The 23039-nt window shown below is 35.1% G+C and overlaps 2 protein-coding genes across 2 annotated transcripts; both read right to left on the reverse strand.

The window, feature by feature from the left end:
* Positions 1–5350: 5350 nt before the first annotated feature.
* On the reverse strand, positions 5351–7235 carry LOC145067129 (uncharacterized). Its single transcript, XM_079014334.1, has 4 exons — positions 6648–7235; positions 6347–6589; positions 6034–6283; positions 5351–5946 (listed from the first exon to the last, which is right to left on the reverse strand). The coding sequence occupies exons 1-4, from the start codon at positions 7233–7235 to the stop codon at positions 5351–5353; spliced, it is 1677 nt and encodes a 558-aa protein (XP_078870460.1).
* A 12091-nt stretch (positions 7236–19326) lies between these two features.
* LOC145067130 (uncharacterized) lies at positions 19327–21633 on the reverse strand. Its single transcript, XM_079014335.1, has 5 exons — positions 21237–21633; positions 20713–21119; positions 20178–20643; positions 19711–20072; positions 19327–19446 (listed from the first exon to the last, which is right to left on the reverse strand). The coding sequence occupies exons 1-5, from the start codon at positions 21631–21633 to the stop codon at positions 19327–19329; spliced, it is 1752 nt and encodes a 583-aa protein (XP_078870461.1).
* Positions 21634–23039: the final 1406 nt, after the last annotated feature.

Raw genomic sequence — 23039 nt, forward strand, 5'->3', positions numbered from 1 at the left:
CTAACAGACAAAGATAAGAGGACAACAGAGGCCCACTAATCATGTATGATATTATAGGCTGTCGAGTATGAGACGGACATGTTGGCCCATCATGCATATGTTTGATTTGGACCTTACTAGCAATGCCAATGGGCCACTGAGGCCCAATAACATGTAAAAGCCATTGAGGGTCCCTTAGGCATGTAATTGGGTCACAGGAGGCCCAATAAACATGTGTGAATATATCGGGCCCAAATAAACATGATATTGGGCCACAAAGGCCCAATAGCACGTATAGAAGGTATTTGAGCCCAACTTTTGAATCGCTTATGTTTTATCGAGTTTGAATTCGTATTGTTGGTATTCTTGGTATGTTAAATGTTTATTCTCAATAACGAAACATTTTAACGTTTGATTTATAATGAAGTTTTTATTATATGTATATATATTTTCAAAATTATGCGTTATAAACTTGATATTTTTAAACCCCAAAAGTTATAATCGTTTATTTGGCCCAAAAACATTTAGATTAACTATTATGGCACCTTTTTCTATAAAAATGACAATTTTAGTCCCTTTTTACGAAAATTTACATTTTTGGTCCTTAAACCATTTTTATTGACATTTTCCACCCAAACATTATTTGAATAGTAATTTCAGTCCAAAACTATTGCATTTGTCATTTCCAGCCTTCATTTACAAAAAGTTACATTTTTGGCCCAATTTTCGTAAGTTTTACAATTTTGACCCCAAAATCAAAAACTTTGCATTTTTAGTCCAAATTTGGTAATAAACTCATTTTTAACCCCTGAAAAAGTTTATTTACATTTTAGACCCATAGTTTGTTAAGTTTTCCAATTCAGCCCCTCTAATTCTCATTTTTTCGCAACTTTGGGCTTAAAATCCATTAGTCCCACTTTTAAGCCCATTAAGCTAAAATTTATGTTTTTGAACCTTTGAAAAGTGATATTTTCATAAAAATCATCTTTTATACAAATAAACAACCTATAACCCTCATAAAACCGACAAATTACAATTTATACCCAATCTTTGTTATTTTTGCAAAAATGACACTTGTAAGGTTCTTTTGGTTTTGTTTTTCACTTTTTAAACTTAAAGACCATTAGATCCATGATGTATGTTGTTCATTGTGTTCTTGTTCATGATTATTTCACCCTTTTATTATAGATCTCAAAATATAATACATATTTCATATAATCACAGCCAAAAACTAATGAATTCACATATAGCATGCAAACACACATAGATCATCTAAAAATAATACTTGTATTCTCAAAAACAAGTAAAAATCGAAAACAAGGGGGGGTATGAACTCACCTTGGGGATTGAATTCGGTTTTGATGAAAATTAAAGAGAAGAATTCGGCCTTAGCAACTCCTTGAAGGGGTTTTCAAAATCTATGAAGTTTAAGAGTATGGATCACGAAATGAGATGGGTTAAGGAGAGATTGATGAAATCTTGGAGTAAAACCATAAATTTAAGCAAAGACTTACCAAGAGTAGGGAAATTTGATGAAGTGTTCTTGATCACACACATACAACTCACGAAATTTGGAAGATAATTATGGGAGGATTTCTTTGAGTCTTGAGAGAAAATGTTGGATTTGGAAATGAAGGGTGAGGGTGGAAAGGCCTTATGTCCATGAGCTTGAAGAGGGGAGAGGGAGAAAGAATCATTTTTCCTAGATACATGAACTTACCTTGTTGTATGGTGGTTATTGTGCATGGATGACCACCATGCAACATTGAGGTGGAAAAGTTAGGATTCATTATCCATTCCCTTTTTTTTACACAAGTATGGGCCGAGAATGGGCTAGAAGGAAAGAGGTGAATTAAATTTAGCGCACTTCTTATCTTGGTTTGAAATTATTAGGTCCACAAAGAAGTTTTCGACCCATTGGGCCTTTAGGGTAGTTCACGGCCTAATTTTGTATAAGAGAATAGATTTATGGTCCATGAAAGCTAATTGAATCAATTATGGCCCAATAAGGCTTATTGGAGTAGTTTATTCCATTTCAGGCCCAATATGGCCCACAATTTTAAGTTTTATGAAAGTGGTTCCAATTAGGGCCCATTTAACGGTCCTAAGCCCAAAATAGTCAAATTGGAAGCTTATTGGCCCATTAGGCCTAATAAGGAAATCCTAGTCCATAATGGACTTAAAGCGGGATTTCTAGGGTTTCCAACCTTTTGTTGACTATTTGAGTGTTTGTATAGAGTGTTTGATGGAATTTCATTGTCATTGAATAAGCATCATACATGCTTTCAAGTTTTGAGTTACAATGTTATCCTTGTTTAATGTATGCAAAGCATTAGAATTCCTAGTTGTGACACAAACGCATTTTGTGAAAATTATCGAATCCTAGTTTGAGTTTGGATTCACACAAGTGTTCCTCTAAATCCCTCAAACCAGGGCTTGATACCAACTTGTGACGTCCGATTTTCACAAGTAAAATTTTCATTTTCAAATAAGGTAAAAATTTTTAGATAATTGTGGGACCATTTCATAAATATGTATAATAATATCATTAGATCCGGTTATTATGGTAAAAATATAAATTGTTGATGGACCAGTTTATAAGATATTCACTTACTTTTTGTGGGTTGAGTTCCCGATTTGATTCATGATCCTCTATATCCCTTCCATCTCTCACATTTGGGTATATATATATATATATATATATATATATATATATATATATATATATATATATATATATATAGGGAAGGGTTATTTGGAAAACAAAAAAACCCTAAAAATCATAAAATGCATAAAAAAATACCAAGACATCACAAAACTTTTTTTGAATTTTTTTAATCAAAAAAGCGCAACATTTTTTACAATTTGGTTGAAAAAAAAATAAAAAATGAATTTTTTTGTAAATTTTTTTTTTCAAAAAAGAATTTCAGCGATTTTGACCTAAAAGTTGCGATTTTTTGATAAAAAAATTCAAAAAAAAAAGTTTTGTGATCTCTAAGTATTTTTTTTTATGCATTTTAATGATTTTTAGGGTTTTTTTTACAGTTTTTTGTTTTCCATAGAACCTAAACCTATATATATATATATATATATATATATATACACACACACACACACACACACACACACATGTGATGAGGAGCAAATGAAGATACACAAAATACACATGTAAATTTGTTTAAGGTTTGCATAGGGATTTTAGAGAGTTCTTGAGATCAACTAGCAAACCCAACTCGGTCCTTCAGATCCGAAGATCATAATGAAACATGTATGTAATCGTCCTTTCATGTTTAAAGTTTTCTTTTGACACATTCGAGAATCAAGATATAAAATTATGCTTCCTCATTTTATGTTTTAGTTATGAAAATAACCAACAATTGGTATCTGAGCCTGTTTGAATCTGTTAGTAGAAACTTTTTTTGTTGGTTTAAGATCTCTAAAATACTTTTTGTTGGTTTTAGATCTATAATTTAGTTTGAGAATTTACATACCTGTTCGTTCCTCATTACGTTAATATGAATCTTTTCTTGGTTTTCCTGATGTTTCTAATTCATGGATGAGGAGAGAAAGAATAGTAAGAGTACATTTTAGTAGGGTTTTCATTATTCAACCTTTATTGTTTAATATGAACCGTTACTTGTGAATTTAAAAAAAATACAAATATATATATACCATATCTGTTTGTTTCTTGACTTGTCAAACTAAAAGACTTTAAAAATTCAAACCTAGTTAATTCCATCTTTGAAAACTAAAAATCTTCAATTTTTTTGTACTATTTAGCAACTTTTCGTTTGAGTTGTCAAATATAATCAACATGTTTATTTATTTTTCTTAAAATTCCAGTACGGCAGACAATTTGTATATGTGGTGAATATTTGATGTAACTATCAAAATAACAAACTAATTTGTATATGTGGTGAATATTTGATGTAACTATCAAAGTATCAAATGTTCCCTTTCCTTCTTTAAAAAAATATTGATAAGTTTTTATAATTTCTATTTTTTTTTTATTTCTTGTTGTAAGTAAAGATATGAAACGAGGCTATATGAAAGGTATGTGGGATTCTCATTGTGGTTAAACTAAATGAATTAATTAATACAAAATTGCAAATTTGGTCCCTGTGGTATGTCAAAACTAGCACGTTTGGTCCAAAATGGGTTTGGCTTGCAAGGATGGTCCAATAGTTTCATTTTGTTGCAAGTTTAGTCCAATGGCTTAACAGCCCTTACGAAGCTCCCGTTACTTTACCCATGCCCCTCTCACTTAAGGGTATTTTAGTCCATTCATCTAGTCTCTTTATTATTTTATTATTATTTAGTCCATAAAGAGACTTCATCGTCTCTATTCTCGTCTCCAACAAAAAGCCCTAACGATCACTCCATCTGTGATTTCATCTTCTCCATCGATCACCCCCTTTGTGATTTCATCTTCTCCATCGACAATGGTGATGTGCTTCTGCAGAAAGTGGGCGATAGTTCGGACATCGTGGACTGATAATAACCCAGGGCGCCGATTTTGGGGATGTCCTGACCCGGTAAGTATGTTACAGTTTGTTTTTGAGGACTGCTCCCTGATGATCTGATGTTTCTTTTTTCCTTTTTTCAAGAATTCGTCATGTGGGTTTATTGGGTGGTATGATGAACCCATGTGTGCTCGTTCCAAAGTTATAATACCAGGCCTGCTTAGGACAATCAATAAGCTATGAAAAGCAGTGGATGATATAAAAGATGAAGCAAGTAAGCATGAAAAAGAAGTGGTGAAGATCAAAGAACAAGCAACTATGTTGAAGTATTACCTAGACTATAGCTGGATTTTTTTTGTTGTAGTGTTGGTCTTGTTGTTGTAAGTCCACAAATGTTATGGTTATCTTTTGTATTAGGTTAGGGGTATAAGTGTCTGGTTTAGCTAGTTTTTTGCAAATGTAAAACATTGTTGTAATGCAAATTAATGGTAATGAAAATTTGGTATCTGTTGACCAATTATGGATTTGTTTTGTTGTTCATACATAACCTGCTAAAGATAACATAACATGCATCCATATGTAGTTAACACAAAAGCATACTAAACACATAATACCTATTAACATCTTCAAAATACATGTCATAAGTTAATTGAAAACAAAGTTTTTGCAACAAAAGACATCCTACATGTAGGAATCAAAACAAAGTTGTCAAACATAGTCAAACCAAAAGATAAAACCAACATAGTCCATCAAGTCCCTCCCTGACCTTTGCATGTCCTGGAGTTATGACCTTTGTTTCCACACTTACTACATGTCACACTAACAAAATTTCTTGTTAGTTTCCCACTACCATGTGGGCAATGATCATGAACCTCACTGGGACAAACATCTGACCTTTGACTCTGACTTTAACTCTTGCTTTGACTTCTCTCCTCCATGGATTGCCTTCTCTTCCTTTTGGGTCTCCCAGGTTGATTACGGTGTGGGGGAGGTGTGATCTGCATTGGATAATCACTTCTAGGCCACAGTGCCTGGCCTTTAATTGGTTCCACCTTGTACCCATATGCAGTTTTCCAAGTTTGTAGCCAGTGCACCTTGTGGACATAAGTATGGAGCTCTTGTACACACTCACCATGATCTGCTATGTTATACAACATAGAAATCACATGTCTGCAAGGGATACCTGTTAATTCCCATTTCCTGCAGCTGCATACCCTTTCATGCATATCAACAACATGCTGATCATTCCATGGGCCTTTGACTTGGTATTTTTCATCACCACACCAATCTGCAATGTACTGAGCAGCTGCTGCTTCATTCTTCTCCATGATCTTTGTTGTTGTTGGGGTAAGTGGGCCTACACACTTCTGTTGCACCTTAAGGACATTGCATATCCTCTTCATCATATATTCCCTAATAAACTCCAAGCAGCTAATAAATGGTTTTTCTCTCCCGTTAACCAGCTTGCCATTAAACACCTCACAAAGGTTGTTTAACAACATGTCTATGGTTGCTCTCCTTATATAGAAAAGGGTAAAAGGGTAAAAGGGTCATAACAGGGTAAAAGCGTAAAAAGGTCATAACAGCTTACCTGTGAAATAACTTTTTGCCCAATGTTGAGGTGGTATTGGCTTCAACCATTCATATACTGAGTTGTCATATAAACTCAATTGGTGCATGTAATGGTTAAACTCTGGAACTGTTGTAGCTATTGCACAATCCCAAAGGTGATCTTTATATTCCTTAGTTCTCCATTGTTTCTTCATGTTCTCATGTATATGTCTGAGACAGAACCTATGCTCAACACAAGGGAACAGTTGACTAACTACTTGTAGCAAACCCTGGCAACAAATTACACATGGTTAACACATAAAGATTAAAGATAATAAAAAAGCAACCATTACCTTTTGTCTGTCACTAACAAAAGTGAAATTAAACATAGCATATAGATCCAAGTCATCACCAAGCCATTCAAGGAACCACTTCCAAGATTCACAATTTTCAATCTCTACATTGGCATATGCAAGTGGGTATATGCCATTGTTGGAATCTAATCTAACTGCAGTTAAGATCTGGCTTGGATAAGGGCCTTTCATATGAGCCCCATCTAACCCCAAGAAATCTCTTAAACAAGCTTTGAATCCCCTCTTCACCCCCCTTAGAAAAAACATAGATTCTTTTAAAACATCTTGAAGTAAAATTCACCATGTTAGACTCTGAAATATCTCCAAGTTCTAATTTGACTGTGATATCAAGATTGGTTGACTGCAACTCAAGGATATAGTCTCTTAGAACTTCATACTGTTTTTTGTAATCATCCACTACAATCTTTTTTGCATCTACTTTAGCTCTAAAAACTTTATGAATTGAGAAACCCACTCCATACTTCTTCTGTAGTTGTTCATGGAGAGCTTTAACTGGGATAGTAGGGTTGGATTCTACCTGATCCATAATTTGTTTGGACATAAACTTTGCTGTTGCAGCTCTGACCTTCCTTGTATTCATACAAGTGTGTTTGTCTTCATATGTTTTAATATACCGACTGTTTGCATCTGTAGACCTCGAGGCATGTAACATCCAAGGACAAGAAGAATCTGCTTTATCCAGACTTGACCCACCTTGTTTGTCCTTTTCTTTACTTTTCCCTTTACTTTTCCATTTATTTTTATCAGGTTGGGTAGGTCCACCAACTCCATCATTAGTAAATTCCATAACTCCATTACATATGGCCTTCAATCTGCATTTGTCGTTTTTTTTAAATGCAATATTCTTTTTTGTTTCCAATGCATGCATTTTGATTTTCTCTTTCAACTCCTACTTACTGTTATACTTTTGACCTATTTTAAAATGACACTTATGAACCTCACCTAAAGAACAACTTTTTTCCTTAGTTGTTTCAAAACTGCTCTTCTTTTCCTGTCCTGATCAGAGTCCTCATCCATGGAATCAAAAGCATCATTGTCAATAACATCTAACTCATCAGCTTCTTCATCACTCTCATGTTGTCTAGGATTCCTAGTCCTTTTATCCAAGAATTCTACTTCTGTATCAATGCTCATGTTAAAATCCCTCATATCAACTTCAACATCTTCAATTACATTATCTTCATCCACCCAATAATCACTATCATCTTCCTGCTCTGTTTCACTTCCTTCTTTACTTTCAACCTCACTTAAATTTTGTTTTCCATTACTATCCATGTTAGATTGAGGTTGGCTTTCACTTCCATCTTGGACACAAGAATCAGTTTGATAGTCAAAATCCCAAAATTCATTCATCTGAGGTTGGTTTTCTTCATCCATCTGAGGTTCATTGACATCATGCATGTCAGGGCCATTGACTCCATCAACATTGCTTTGTAGTATTTGTTGGTAGAGTCCAATATCAAAATCAATAGTTACCTCAACAAAGTCTTTGGCTATCTGCTCAGTCTTACCAATATCATCAAAGTATATTTTCTTACTGCAAGATGCCATCACTCCATCCTTGCTCGTAACCTTTTTCCTATTATATTCAGGTGATACGGATGCGACTTGAAGTACTTCATTGACTTGGATTTCAGGTTGGTTTGGTTGAGTGGGCACCACATCAGTAGGTGTAGTCATCACAGGTGTTTCCTTTGATTGGTCATCAGGAGCTTCATCATTATGTTGCACATCCTCATGTGGTTCATCTAACTGTACAAGGGTAACCTTGGTAACAAGTTTAGGATTCATGAAATAGGTGAGTAGTCTTGTTTCACCATGTTTTGTGTATACCTTCATCACTTTGTGCTCACTGATATATTGGGAAAAGTTTGCAACATCTTCATAATTTCCTAAAGGGAGATGACTAAAGTGGAAGTCTCCACCAGGCACAAGAAAATGGTAGTATATAACAGGAGGAACCCCATATCTGAAACCTTTCATAATTGCATCGAGCTCATGAACTGAAAACTCGTCTATGTCTACCATGTCAACATAGTTTACAGTTCCGTTAATGTAACGAACATCAGGGTACTTAGTGTAGGGCTGAGCGTGGGACGGAACCGGTACTGACCCGTACGGTTTCCGATTTCCTGAAAACTGAATTCGATCAAAAGTTAATCCCGAGTACCGAACCGAATTAAAATCACTTGTACCGATACCGGGAATAGTACCGGTTTTCGGTACTAGTACCGGTACCGGTGGTACCGAATCCCAAATTTTGTGTATTTGGAGTACCAAGTACCGTCCCATATTTTTAAAATCGGTACGGTTCGAACCGGTTTCGGTACGGTACCAGTACGGGATCGGGATTTGGGAAAAACTGCTCATCCCTAACTTAGTGAACTCACCTCTATGGTACAACTTAGTGGTAAACAATGTTGGGTGTCCATCTTCAAAACAAGTAAAAATAACACTTCAGGTGGAGTTACGTCAAAAAAATTCAAGAAATCAAAAGATGAAAAAGGGAAAATTACATACCATAAACAACCTTGGGGTTGAAGTGTGTGTTTAACAACCTTACGTGCCACATTGGTATGTTCATCCACCGATAATCTCACCAAATCGCAACTTAACTAACACAACAGATTTTGTGTCTAGGGCTTCTATTGATCTTGGTTAAAGAACGACGATCTACTTTATTGAGGAGGAGACGAACTGCTTTTATTTAGCTTTAGCGGGAACGGTTACAGGGATGAATGGACTAAAATACCCTTAAGTGAGAGAGGCATGGGTAAAGTAACAGGAGCTTGGTAACGGCTGTTAAGCCATTAGACTAAACTTGCAACAAAATGAAACTATTTGACCATCCTTGCAAGCCAAACCCATTTTGGACTAAACATGCTAGTTTTGACATACCACATGGACCAAATTTTCAATTTTGTCATTAATTAATCAGATATATCTTGTTGATTAGCCATATATGTTTCTATGGCATTAGCAAATTTTGTTTTCATTTATTTTTCATAAGGATCAATTTTTTAGCACATCTGATAATATGAGGATTACATTATGATAGGTTTTGATTTTATTTTATTGTTGTTGTCTTTTTTGAATACAACTATGTTCACGTCATTATCTTCAGAATCATGGCCTAAAGTGTTTTCAGACATTTAAGGAAATTATTTCATAACATCTTTTGTTATATTAATTTGACACCATTTCATGTAAGGTTGTCTTTTATTTTTGGTTATCATTAAATTAAAGATATGACATGTTATTTATTTTAAAGTATATTAATTGAGACAATATGTCACAAAAGTGTGTTTTTTATGAAAATTAATTTACAGAGAACGTAAATGTCCTTGTAGCTTTTTTGTTTATTAATGTAAATATTAATCGATCCAAAGGTAGGTTAATATTTGATCGGATACACATGTTTGATGATAAATATGCAATAATTTTTAGGTTACATGTCATTAATAAATCAATCCAAAGATGGATTATTAATTGACATGATTTATTTTCAATGCTTATTATCAAATTTTATAGTTTATGTGTTTGTTAATTAGCCTACGAACATGTTGGCTGATACTTGGCAGGATAAACAAATATGTGGTGATAAACATGTAAAAATTATTTTGGTTCCATATGATTAATAAGTCAATCCAAAGATGGACTTGTTAATTGACATGATTTATTGTCAATGTTTTATCACTAAAACAAATATATCTTTTGCAAGTTAATATTATTGTCCAAATACTTGATATTAATGTTGTGTCGATGTCTAGTAAGTTTGTCATAAATTGAATTTATTGATTTAAGTTTATGGATTAATGAACATAAAATTAAGATTATTACTTATGTTCTCAAAATGAATCATTTGAATTGTGGCATAATATTTCCACATTCATGTGCTCATGAGACAAGCTTTAAGGAATGAAATGAGAACATTGTGTTAGTTCTCAGTTGCTTGAATATTGACCTTACATTTTGGATATATCAACATTCTTTGAGGATGTTGAGTTTGCGGGAGAAGCTTGAAAACATTATCCTTAACGAGGAATCAATCTTGGTTACTATTATTGACTTCAATAGTATGCATATTATAAATCAGGGACCAAAAATGTTATTCAATCTACTATTCAGAATGAACAAACTCAACAAAATTAACTTAGGATATCTCATATGTGGTACCACAAGTTTCATCAATTTGTTATCTCGTTTGATTTTATGGTAAATGCAGTAGATGATTGCATGTATCACAAATTTAGTGGGGGTAAATATGTATATTTTGTTTTGTATGTTGATGACATATTGCTTCCAGTAGATTAAAAATATTTTTAAATGAAGGATCTTGGGAAGCCTCTGTTGTATTAGGAATCCAGATCTAATGAGACAAATCTCATGGAATTCTAGGATTATCATATAAGAGCTATATTGATAAGACCCTTGAAAGCGTTGGCATGCAAACTACAAAACCAGGTGACACCCTTGTTGCTAAAAGAGATAAATTCAGTGCTCTAAAACTGACCTTGAGGTTATAGAGCTATAGAAGATTCAATATGTTTTCTTTGTTTGGGAATATGATGTATGCTCAAGTATGTACACGTCCATGTATTGTATTGTAGGGATGTTGGGCAGATATTTAAGCAACCTACTTATGGATCATTGGAAAGCATCCAAATGTGCTTTGAGATATCTGTAGAGAACAAAAGGTTATATGCTCTACCGTAGAATATAAGATGTTTTGGAGATCATTTGTATTAGGAATCTGATTTTATTAGATGCCAAAATGGTTATCGATCCATATCAGGATACTTTTACATGTTAGAACCATGAGCCACTTTCATGGAATAAACTTTAGTAGCTTCTTCCATAATGGGAACATAATTTGTAGCATGTAATTAGGCATCAAATCATGGAATATGGTTGCAGAAATTTGTCACAAGGCTTCATACTATTGGTATTGAAAGAGCACTAAAGTTGTGACAATAAGATAGCAATATTATATTCCAACAACATTAGAAGTTATACTAAGTCAAATCATATTGACACCAAGTTTCTGACTGTCAAAGAAAAAGGTGCAAATGGAAAAATATTTATACAACACATCTAGAAAAACTCCATGATAGCAGATCCGCTCACGAAGAGATTACCTCCTAAGGTTCTTCATGATCATAATGCACACATTGTTGCGATAATTTGTTTTTTAGTGGGAGTTTTATTGGTGTTTTATGTTTTTGTTTAACAACAATTATGTTTTTCTTTATAGAATTAAGAATTCAGTTAATTCCATTATTAGTTGCACTTATTTGAAGTTTGATCTCACTTCAAGCTAAATAGGAACTCATTGGAAATCTAGTTTCATTTTAAAACCAAACATCATGTTTAATCTATGTCGTTAGTTATATATGTATATGTGACCATTGATGGGTTTAGTTGCGTAAATTGTAACGAAGACCGCTTCGATCCTATACTTGTATGATTAATATACAAGATTGTTTAAGGGTACCGATACTATGATAACATTCATTAAAGCACTTATACAGTTAGATATACATTTATATATTCGTGGCCCAGTAGGAGATTGTTAGATAATTATGGGACCACTTCATAAATATATATAATGTTATCATTAAATCTGGTTATTATGGTAAGAATATAAATTGTTATTGGAGTGATTTATAAGATATCCACTTACCTTTTGTGGGTTGAGTTCCCGTGTTGACTCAAGATCTGTTATATCCTTTCCATCTCTCACATTAGGGTATACCTCCATCAATATATACATGCGATGAGGAGAAAATGAAGATACACAAAATACACATGTAAATTCGTTTAGGGTTTGCATAGGGATTTTAGAGAGAGTTTTTGAGATCATCTGGAAAACCCAATCCAACTATTCAGATCCGAAGATTATAACGAAACAGGTATGTAATTGTTCTTTCATGTTTAAAGTTTTCTTTTGAGAGATTTGAGAATCAAGATCTAAAATTATGTTTCCGCATTTTATTTTTTGGTTATGAAAAAAACAACAATTCTTGACTCCTAGTTTGAGTTTGGATTCACACAAGTGTTCCTCCAAATCCCTCAAGCCAAGGCTTTGATACCAACTTGTGACATCCCATTTTCACAAGTAAAATTTTTATTTTCAAATATGGTAAAATTATCATTTACATAAAACCCAAGTTATGAGAACCCATTTGTTCCAAAATACAATTGTTTGAAAATCAGAGTAATATAAATATTGTTGAATCTCCATTGCTGTTGAAGTGTGTACAATTACACCTTCGCCTTCCTACAATCACCAATGGTACATTAAAAACATTTAACCCACATATGTAAGCCAAAGCTTAGTAAGTTCACCCAAAATGCCACACACAACAATATATATACAATGCATACACACATAAGCATTCAGTCTATCTGGCCCACCTCGTAAGGATTACAACATGCCTGGATCGCTCCTGAGCCTACAGTCTGACTGGCTTGCCTCGCAACGCCTTTAATTCACTTGGAATACTCTCTCTCAACATACAACTGACCCACCACTGACGTACAGCACACCACTGGCCCACCTGGGTATCTTGGCCTACAACACAAAGTAGGACCGCCTCAACCAAACTGACCATAATATTCCGACATATGTAACAAATATAAATCAAGTAAACACATAAGCATAAGCAACTATCTACCCTAGTCTTCCTTTGTAACAACTTACCATTGGATATCAAGCCTCATACAGTATGCCACTAATGCATAGCTATATTTAACCAAAGGTGGGATAACCATTCAAACATGTGATACCACTCTAGAGCCACAACCAAATAAGGAACATGCATGAAAGCCTAGATCAAGAGTTCTCAGGCTGCCCTACGTTACTACATACAACCCTAGCACACTCCACTAAATGATCATCATGCTACTAGTACTCTGCCAGCATACCACTACTCTTATATCAATAACATACAAGGATATACACTATAATACATAGTATAATGAGGAAACTCACGTGAATCGAAGACCTAAGGGAACACAACAACAAGCTCTCTCCCTGTACTGATCTCTTTTGCGAATCGACTAGCACCACACAAAGGTAGGACCTTAATTAACAACCTAATTCCTTCAAGTTTGACTTGAAGTCAAATTGGTCAAAAAAGTCAACGGTCAATGGTCCACAAAAGTCAACGTTCACCCTCACCACGTCGTGGAGGACTCTTGGACACATCATCGGAACATCCGGACAAAATAGTCGTGAGAACCTCATATGCCACTACGTGAGAAGCATATCGCCACGTCGTGGGAATTGATCCTGGACAATGTAACGTCCCATTTTCACATAAAAAGTTCATTTTTAATTTAGGTAAAACATTACATTTGTAGAAACCTAGTTAAGAAAACCATTTATTCCAAAGTATGTTACTGAAAATCGGAGTAGCTTAATAAACGTTGAGTCTCCATTGTTGCTGATGAGTGTGTACAATCACACTTTTGCCTTCCCATGATAACCGATGGTACTTGAATAGTGAGTTCCCTTAAAATATCACACACCACAATACACATACAATGCATGCATACTGGGCCACAGTTGCAGAGACTGGACCACCGCTAGGCCTACAATACAATGTTGGACCACCCCCGAGTATGTTCTCCTGCTACCTCAGCCTAACCGCTCCTCTCGAGCCTATGTGTCTAAGACTTATAGTCGGCCCACATCTCGTATCTTGACCTACAACACAAAGCAGTACTACCTCAACCTAACCCGCCACAATATGTCAACATATAAACAAACATGAAATCAAGCATGCACATAAGTATAATAAACTACCAATCTACCTGTCGAACAGTTCACTACCACTTACTAACCCCTCACAACACACTATTCTATTGTAAGAAAATCTCTAAGGAATGCATAACCATATGTAAGCAGGGGCGAGATAGACACCAGAAGAAATGATCATACTCTAGAGCCACAACCAAACGAGGAATAGGCAAGAAAACCTATACCAAGAGTTCTCAGGCTATCCAACGTGGCTAAATACAACACCCAGGGCATTCCACTAGATGATTACCAGCCTACTGGTACTCTAACCAGCATACCACTACTCCTACATCCTAGCTCATAAGGATATATATATATATATATATATATATATATATATATATATATATATATATATATATATATAGTAGATCACTACAACATAGTAACATCCTATACACAAGGATACATAACTAAATCTAATGGGACGTCATTGGTTCTTTCGACCCACGAGTACAGTAAGGAAAACTCACATGAATCGAAGAACCTAGAAACACTATGACACACTCGCTTTCTACATTGACTACTACCACGAACCTACTAGCAGCAAAACATGGTATAATCTTAATCAACAACCCAAATCCTTCAAGTTTGACTCAAAATTAAATTGGTCAAAAAGTCAACGGCCAACAGGTACCTTGTCATGTTGTGAAAACTAACTAAAAGGCAACTTGATGGATTAAACCCTTAATCCATTAAGCCATGAGCCCATCTCCTCCAGAAGGCTTCCTTACACATGAAAGGCCATAAAAATGATGCTTTAAGGTTTTTCATGCCCAACGCAAGACTTGAGCTCAAATTAGGTCACTTATGAAGAAAAGGAGGTGAAAACCTCAAGCATCACCCAAAATTCACATCTAGCACAACTAACCACCAACACTAAGGACCCATAATGTTCTCAAATTTATGGAACCCTACACTCTAACTATCCTAAACATGGATAATCATGTATAAAAGTCTAGATCTAGCAACAAGGAATCTTAAAGCCTGAAGCTTAGATACTCACAACGGTCCAGAGAAGTTGCTAAAAGATACTAATGAGGCTTGCAAACTGGATCTATGCACCAAAGATGATCCCTTCTTCTTTAAGTCACCAATACACCACCAAATGCTCAAGAACTCATAGTGTCACAACTCGAAATTTTGGACTAAGCCAAGCTTTAACCCTAACCTAACACAAGTGAAAAACCACATTTGTAAACCTTGTTGCATGGTGTCCTTTATAACATTAGGGCTTGCTTATAAGGCTAGCAATGAAGTAGAGATTGTAAACCAGGTTAAATTAAGTTGTTATAATTGACCATAAGTTGATTTATATTAGTATAAGTGAATATATTAATGATTTAATCAATGAAACACACCCCATAAAGGGTTCACGGCCAAAGATACACTCCAAAAGAGTGTTCACGGTCCAAAAAGTAAACTCCCATGGAGTTCACCGTCCAAAAGTAATCCAAGGAAGGATTTTACGGCCTATTCTAAATGAAAAACAGTGTTCACAATTTGTTTTATGGCCGTGAAAACCCTCTTATTGGGCTGAAATCCCATTTCAAGTCCATTAATGGACCGTAAACACCCAGGGCCCAAGGTTAATTCAACCGTAAACACCCCATATATATATATATATATATGTGTGTGTGTGTGTGTGTGTGTGTGTGTGTGTTTACACCCTAAATCAATTCATTTCTCATTCCTCAACCGTGAACCAACCCAAAACTCTCTCAATCTTTAACTGTGAACAGTTCCCTTTTCTCTCAATCTTCAAGTGTTTACGCCCATAATCTTCAAATCTTCATATTTCCCCACCAAGAACATTCAAACCACCTCCAAATCTTCATATCATCTTCAAATCTTCATAAGTCCCCAAGATCAAACCATGAACACACTTGTTCAACCGTATACTCATTTGTTCCAACCACAAACCCCATTTCCCAACATTTCCCATTTATTCCAATTAATTCTTGTAAGTATGGTTTACTTGCTTAATTAATTAACGCTATATTTAAATTAATATATTATTAATTTAAATACGACGTCGAATATAATTATTTTAGGATAACATTATTCGCGTATACGCTTACCCGAGGATCGTCTCTACCACTTCACTATTCCAAACTCAAGTGCACATACGAGGTGAGTTCATACCCCTACATTTTCAATGTTTTTAATATTTTTAAGGGGGAATACAAGTAAAACTTAAAAGACTTTTGTGTTTATTTAAACATTTTAAATAGTTTTAAAAACCTTTTCAATTGTTTCAAACCGAGCATTCACTATATTTCCTAAAAATACTTTATATATTTTAACCCTTTTGTAATATGTCGAGCATAAGGGTATTTTACTTTCATACGATTAAATTGCAAATGTTCCATGTAAATTACAGAACTTTACAAGTAAACTATAATTGGTATAGTTTGGAAATCTCTACACTATTCTACTAAGTACAACACACAGAATCAAAACATTTATTCAAACTATAATATGTATAGTTTGGGAAACAATACTCTAATACATTGGTATTAAATAATTATTTAAATATAATTATGCGTACTCGCAAGTGTACGAGGTCGTGCAAGTAATATAGTCGTAAGACCAGATATCGAACCCACAGGGACTATCTTATTCTAAGGAAGAGTGAACTAGACAATTGATTGCAAAAGTGATTGGTTTCATTAAACTAAAGAAACTATTAAATAAAATTAAACTAAATTCAACAACGTAAAAATGACAACTAAAATAATCGAACAAACAAGGAAAACAATTAAACGAATTAACAATTATGAGAAAAGTGAGATTTAGTTGACTTATATGGGTTCAATGGTTCTTCTAATGCAACTAATTTGTCAAACCAATTATATAGAAACGAATAACTTAACACCAACAAAAGTTATCAATTACCTCTCGGTCTCATGATTCGATTTAAAAAATATTCACTCATATCTCTATGTAGTTCATGATTTTAAAAAGTATTAAGTCCAATGGTTTTGTTAAAAATGCCCTAGCACACGTCTATGTTAAGTTTAAGCGAGATAACAAAACCGCACATTCATATTCAAACGATGTCACAAATAAAGCATCTTTCGAAGTCAATATAAGCATGTAAATATTAAATTTAAACCAAGGAAATTAACCCTGACTAACGTTGATCAAGTCCTAGCCAAAATCAAAGTTACCCGTCAAAATTTATATTTTTAAAATAAGCACACATTTGAATATGTCATTCAATTTCAACGGAATTGGTTCAACAAAATAAACTACATTAAAATTACCATCTCACCGTAGTCAACCAAACCCACAAAATTATTACTCCATTAAACTAAAATTATGAACAGTAAACAAATAAAAATTAAGCATCATATTTTAATTAAACGTCTAAACGAAAGCAATTACTTTTGAAAGCAGAAACAAAAATCAACTAAACGTAGCAAAAGAAAATACTAAAACAATAAAATTTAAACACAAGGAAAAGAATAATCATAAATGTTGACTTCTTGTGCGTTTCCTGTGGCAAGGGCTGATGTCCTTGAGTCATTCTCTTTCCCTTCTAATGAATCTGCATACCTAATCTCTGTTACGATTATGACCACATGGTGTTTTTTATTCTTTTTTTTTTCCAGTCGTAGGGTTTTTGAGGTTTAGGCTGACGATCTTTTTTTTTTTTTTCGTCGTAGGGTTCTTGCCTCCGTCTCTTAAGATCACGTACAACATAAATATAAAACATAATTGCACAATTTAGCCTCCAACTTTCAAGAATGGTGCAGCCTTAGCCTCTAGCTTTCAACTTTTCTACTTGTTACAAATTTAGCCCTTGATCTCTCAACTTTAATCATTGTACAGCTTTAGTCCTCAACATTGCACCTTATTTTCGGATTAGAATTCTTTCAGCAAACTAACCCCAACTTCCACGTCGATTATGAACTGGAAAACGACCGATTTTGAGAAAACTCAAAACATAAAACTTGTAGATAATTGTGTCTAGTTTCCGAAACATCTTGAATCGCCAAAATCGGAGTCTCGAGGAGCCATATATGATGAAAACATTGAGACATGGTCAATCTGCCAAACATCTTTTATTCACCTTAATTTGCTCGTGATGAATTTATCTTCTTTCGAATCCGTCAATTCCTTGCCGAAACCATTTGGACATTAGAATATGAGTCCAAATCCCATCAAGACTCGTTGAATAAGTGGTGGGGGCCTAAGAAGCTTAGGCAATCTTGTATTCACAAGACAAAATCCGTTAATTCCTTTTAGATTTTTGAACTTCATAAGATGAAGTCAAACTCCCACCATGACCCATAGACTAGGCGGTGGGGAACCTATGAAACACAGGTTGCACTTGCATTAACAAGTAAATGAATACCGTCAATTCCAATGCAGAGCACAATGTGCTATATTATGGATTTTGTGCAAGAAAACCATCTCCCACCAACCTGTAGAATAGGAGGAGGGGACCTAAGAAGCTTAGGTGAACTTGTAAAAACAAGTTAATGAGCCGTCAATTCTTTTAAGAACTTTGGACTTCATAAGAAGAAGCCCAACTCCCATCGTCCTGTAGAATAAGAGATGAGGAACCCATGCAAGACAGGTCAAAAACCCAACTAAATGGGTAGAAAAATACCAACCGAGCAATATTATGTTGATTACACTCATTAACAAAATTTTATCTTTTTAAGCTCAAAAAATGATGTAAATTGTAAAATCCGGGGACAAAAATAAGCTTTTTAGTTCATTTAGTGATTGAAAAACAAGCACTAAACACATCCCCAAACTTTAAACATTGCTTGTCCCGAGCAATAAAAATAGAATAAAAAAAATACTCTCTGATGACATGTCATCTCACATGATATAATAATCGAAGAACGCATATTGTGATGGCTGATCTCTAGGCATAGCTCGGACTTTTTCCTTTCCATGACTCTCACTTCATCACCAACTACCTGGATAGCAAACAAGGGCTGCACACTCGACAAATTTATTAGAACAAAACAAATAATAAGAAATAAAAAAACAATGATGCAAAAATGAAAATAATTGAAATAAACAAAAAAAACAAATATAAAACAAAAGCAAAAATACAACAAAAATAATAATACTTATACTAATAAAAATAAAATTAAAAATAAATAAATAAATAAATAAAACAAATTACTCTTCAACCCGCTTCAAATGAAGCACAATCACTTCCTCTTTTCCTTCTCCAAAATGGTGTTTTTCTTGTTGTTTGATCACCCAAATCCTTTCTCTCGTTGTCTCTTTTCAAAATCTCTTTGCCCTGCATTTCGCATCCCCAAACTTTTGAATTTGGGTATTTTCATGATTTTCTATTTTAAACTCCTCATGCCTCAACAAATGTTTCATCCTTTTCTTTCCAACCTTCATCAAGTGTTCTGAAGGCCACTCCAACTCTAAATCATATACTTTTTCAAGGGATGGCAAAGATGATTCAATCACACTATCATTCAAGTCATGCTTCTCCTTGACCCGACTCACTACGCTTTTAACTGTGGACTCTATTTTCCTCAATGTTATGAGTCACCTTACTCAAGTGGGCATCCTTTAAATCTACCAATCCATCCATGACTCGTATGAATGAGCATTCTTCCACATTAGAAGGTTGTTTGATAGCCTTAAACATATTAAAAGTCTTTTGCTCATCATTTACTCTTAATGTAACTTCTCCCTTTTTAACATCAATTAAAGCTTCAGCAGTTGCCAAAAATGGCCTCCCTAAAATTATTCCACAATCATCTTCAGCTTCATAATCCAAAATGATAAAATCAGCTGGAATGAAAAGATTATCAACTTTGATAATGATATCCTCTATTTTACCTTCTGGATATACCATAGATCGGTCTGCTAGCTGGAGTGAAACTGTGGTCGGTGTAGCTTCACCAAGTCCTAATTTTCGAAAAATTGACAAAGGCATTAAATTGATACTTGCACCCAGGTCACACAAACCTATCTTGTCAAATTTTCCAATTTTGCACGGTAGAATGAAACTACCTGGATCATCCTTCTTCATAGGTAATCTGTTTTTGATTATTGATGTGCAACTTTTCATCATTGCAACAGTCTCAAACTCTCTCCAAACTCTTTTCCTTGTAAGAACTTCCTTCATGAACTTTGCATATGTGAGCATTTGTTTTAACGCTTCAACAAAAGGGATGTTGATATGAAGTTGAGAAAGGATCTCTAGAAACTTCTTAAATTGCCCATCATCGACTTTAGACTTATTTTTCCTAGGTGGGAAAGGCAAAGTTGTTGGTGCAACTATCGCACCAGTTCGAGCATCTTTTTCTTGGGCTTTCTTTTCATTTTCAACACTTGGACTTGCATTTGTTCGACCTTCCTTGTTCGGTTTCTTCTGCCCGTACTCCTCATCGGTTATGTCTTCAATCTCAACATACTCTTTTTCATCATCCTTCACATATTGCTTCTTCTTTTTAGTCTCAAGACTTACCGAATGTTGCTAATCATCTGTGGCTGGTAAGTCATGATTCTTTGGAGTTAACTCCTTTCCCGATCTAAGCGTGATGACATTGCACTGCCTCTTATCATTGCCATTACCTGGATTTTGAGTGTTACTTGGCAACGTTCCAGGTTCTCGTGAGTTCAGTGCTTGTGCTAATTGTCCTAATTGATTTTTGAAATTTCTCATGGCAATTGCTTGATTCTTCTCACGCGCCTCAGTCTTTTGATCTTGTTTGATCATAAACTCCATCATTGCTTTCTCGAAAGGTGACATCTCTTGATTTGATGAAGGCGCTGCTGGTTGTGAACTACTTCCTGATGCCTGGTGGAATGCACCTCCTTGTGGTCTCACTTGCTGATTTGGCATTTGATAAAACCCCAGTGGGTTTTGAGGCCTTTGCTGAAACTGCTCTTGCTGAGGATGCATTTGTTGTTGTTGTCCACCCCATGAGAAATTAGGATGATTTCTCCATCCTGGATTTTATGTTTCAGAGTATGGATTGTTTTGTCGTGGGAAATGTTGACTTCCCATGAAAAATACAGATTCAGGATTCTTTAGGCACTCACTATAATCATGGACGCCTTGACAACCTGCACAAAAGTCAACCTTCTTCTCTTTCATCCCATTGCTTGACATCATATTCTTCATCATGCTCTTGAATGTGGCCAACTCGGCTGCTAATGCATCATTTTGAGCTGCAAGATGAACTTCAACCGGTGTACTTCCTTTCGAACCACTTGCATGTACCCTATCTGTGGGCCACTGGAAATTATTGGTTGCTATTCTATCCAATATCTCCACGCTCTCCTCATAGCTCTTTGTGAGTAAAGCTCCTCCAACTGATGTATCTACTAGCATGCGTGTTTGAGCATCCAAACCTTGGTAAAATGTCTCCAGTTTCACATCATCAGGGAGTCGATGTGTTGGGCATTTTCTCAGCAAATTGTTCCATCTCTCCCACACTTCCCATAACGATTCACCATCCATTTGTTGGAATGATGTGATGGCATTTCTTATATTTGCATTTCCCGTGGGTGGGAAAAATCTTTTTAGGAATTTTTCTCTTAATTCCTCCCATGTGGTGATGGAATCAGAATGCAACGACTCAAACTAGTCTCTAGCTTTCCCTTGTAGTGTGTAGGGAAATAATCTTAGCCTAAATGCATCAGTCCCTATGCCTCTTTGTTTGAAATTATCGCACATCTGGTTAAAGGAACGCAGATGGGACAAGGGCTCATCACTAGGCATACCTCCAAAGAGACCATTGTTATTGATCATCTGAAACATCATAGGTTTGAATTCAAAATTTTCAGCATTAATTGTTGTGCTGACAATTGGCGGGTTTGTTCTTTCGAAAACTTTATTTCCATTATTGTTTTCGTTTCCGTTATCTCCCATATCTTCTTGATTCCGAAGTCTCCTCAACCCTCTCATAGTTCTTTCAATCTCCCAATCAAGCACAAATTCAGGTGGTCCGAATCTTCGACTGGCCAGAGTAAAATATCCTCAAGATGTTTAAGAGTCTAACAACTACCTAATGTTCTAACTTAAAAATAAAAATAGTCCCCGGAAACGGCGTCAAAAACTTGTTGACGAAAACGCGTACTCGAAAGTATATGAGGTCGTGCAAGTAATATAGTCGTAAGACCAGATATCAAACCCACAGGGACTATCTTATTCTAAGGAATAGTGAACTAGACAATTGATTGTAAAAGTGATTGATTTTATTAAACTAAAGTGTAAGTCCACAAATATGCTTGTGTATCAATCAGATCCGTTTGATAGTGCGGAATCCCAATCAAACGGATGATGCCAGATCAAATAGAAGAGAAGGAGAAGAAGAAGAAGATGATGAATCTATGTATGATATGATTAGAATGAAGATCCGGATACAAAGATTCACACACACTAAACTTCTCTCTTGTTTCTCTCTCTAGAACACCTTCAAATGCACACACTTAAGCTCCTCTAGTGTTCATCAATCTCTTCCTCACACCCCTCACCCCTATATATACTGGACTGGGCCGCAAACAGAGTTTACGGCCGTAAACGCTGTTTACGGTCGTAAACTCACTTCCTGACCGTAAAAACATATACAATATTACATAACAAATCAATTTCCTAGAAAAGCAAAGTATAAACCAAAATACTGACCCAACAATCTCCCCCTTGGTTTATAGATTTCTTTTCTTTTCTTAAATGACCTAACAAGCTCCCCCCCTAAAAAGTAGCTGACATTTCTTGTTAATCTTCATTGGGAACTTGGCTTCAACATTAATCTTTAATGAATGACTTCATATTGAGCGGTTGGGATTTTCTTCAGAATTTGGCTTTGAACGCACGTCGGGTGAGGATGCTTGATGTACTGATTCTTGAAAGATAGCGCTTTCAGC

The sequence above is a fragment of the Lactuca serriola genome, chromosome 8 (genome assembly GCF_051521515.1).
Source record: "Lactuca serriola cultivar US96UC23 chromosome 8, Lser_US96UC23_V15, whole genome shotgun sequence".
Classification (NCBI taxonomy): domain Eukaryota; kingdom Viridiplantae; phylum Streptophyta; class Magnoliopsida; order Asterales; family Asteraceae; genus Lactuca; species Lactuca serriola.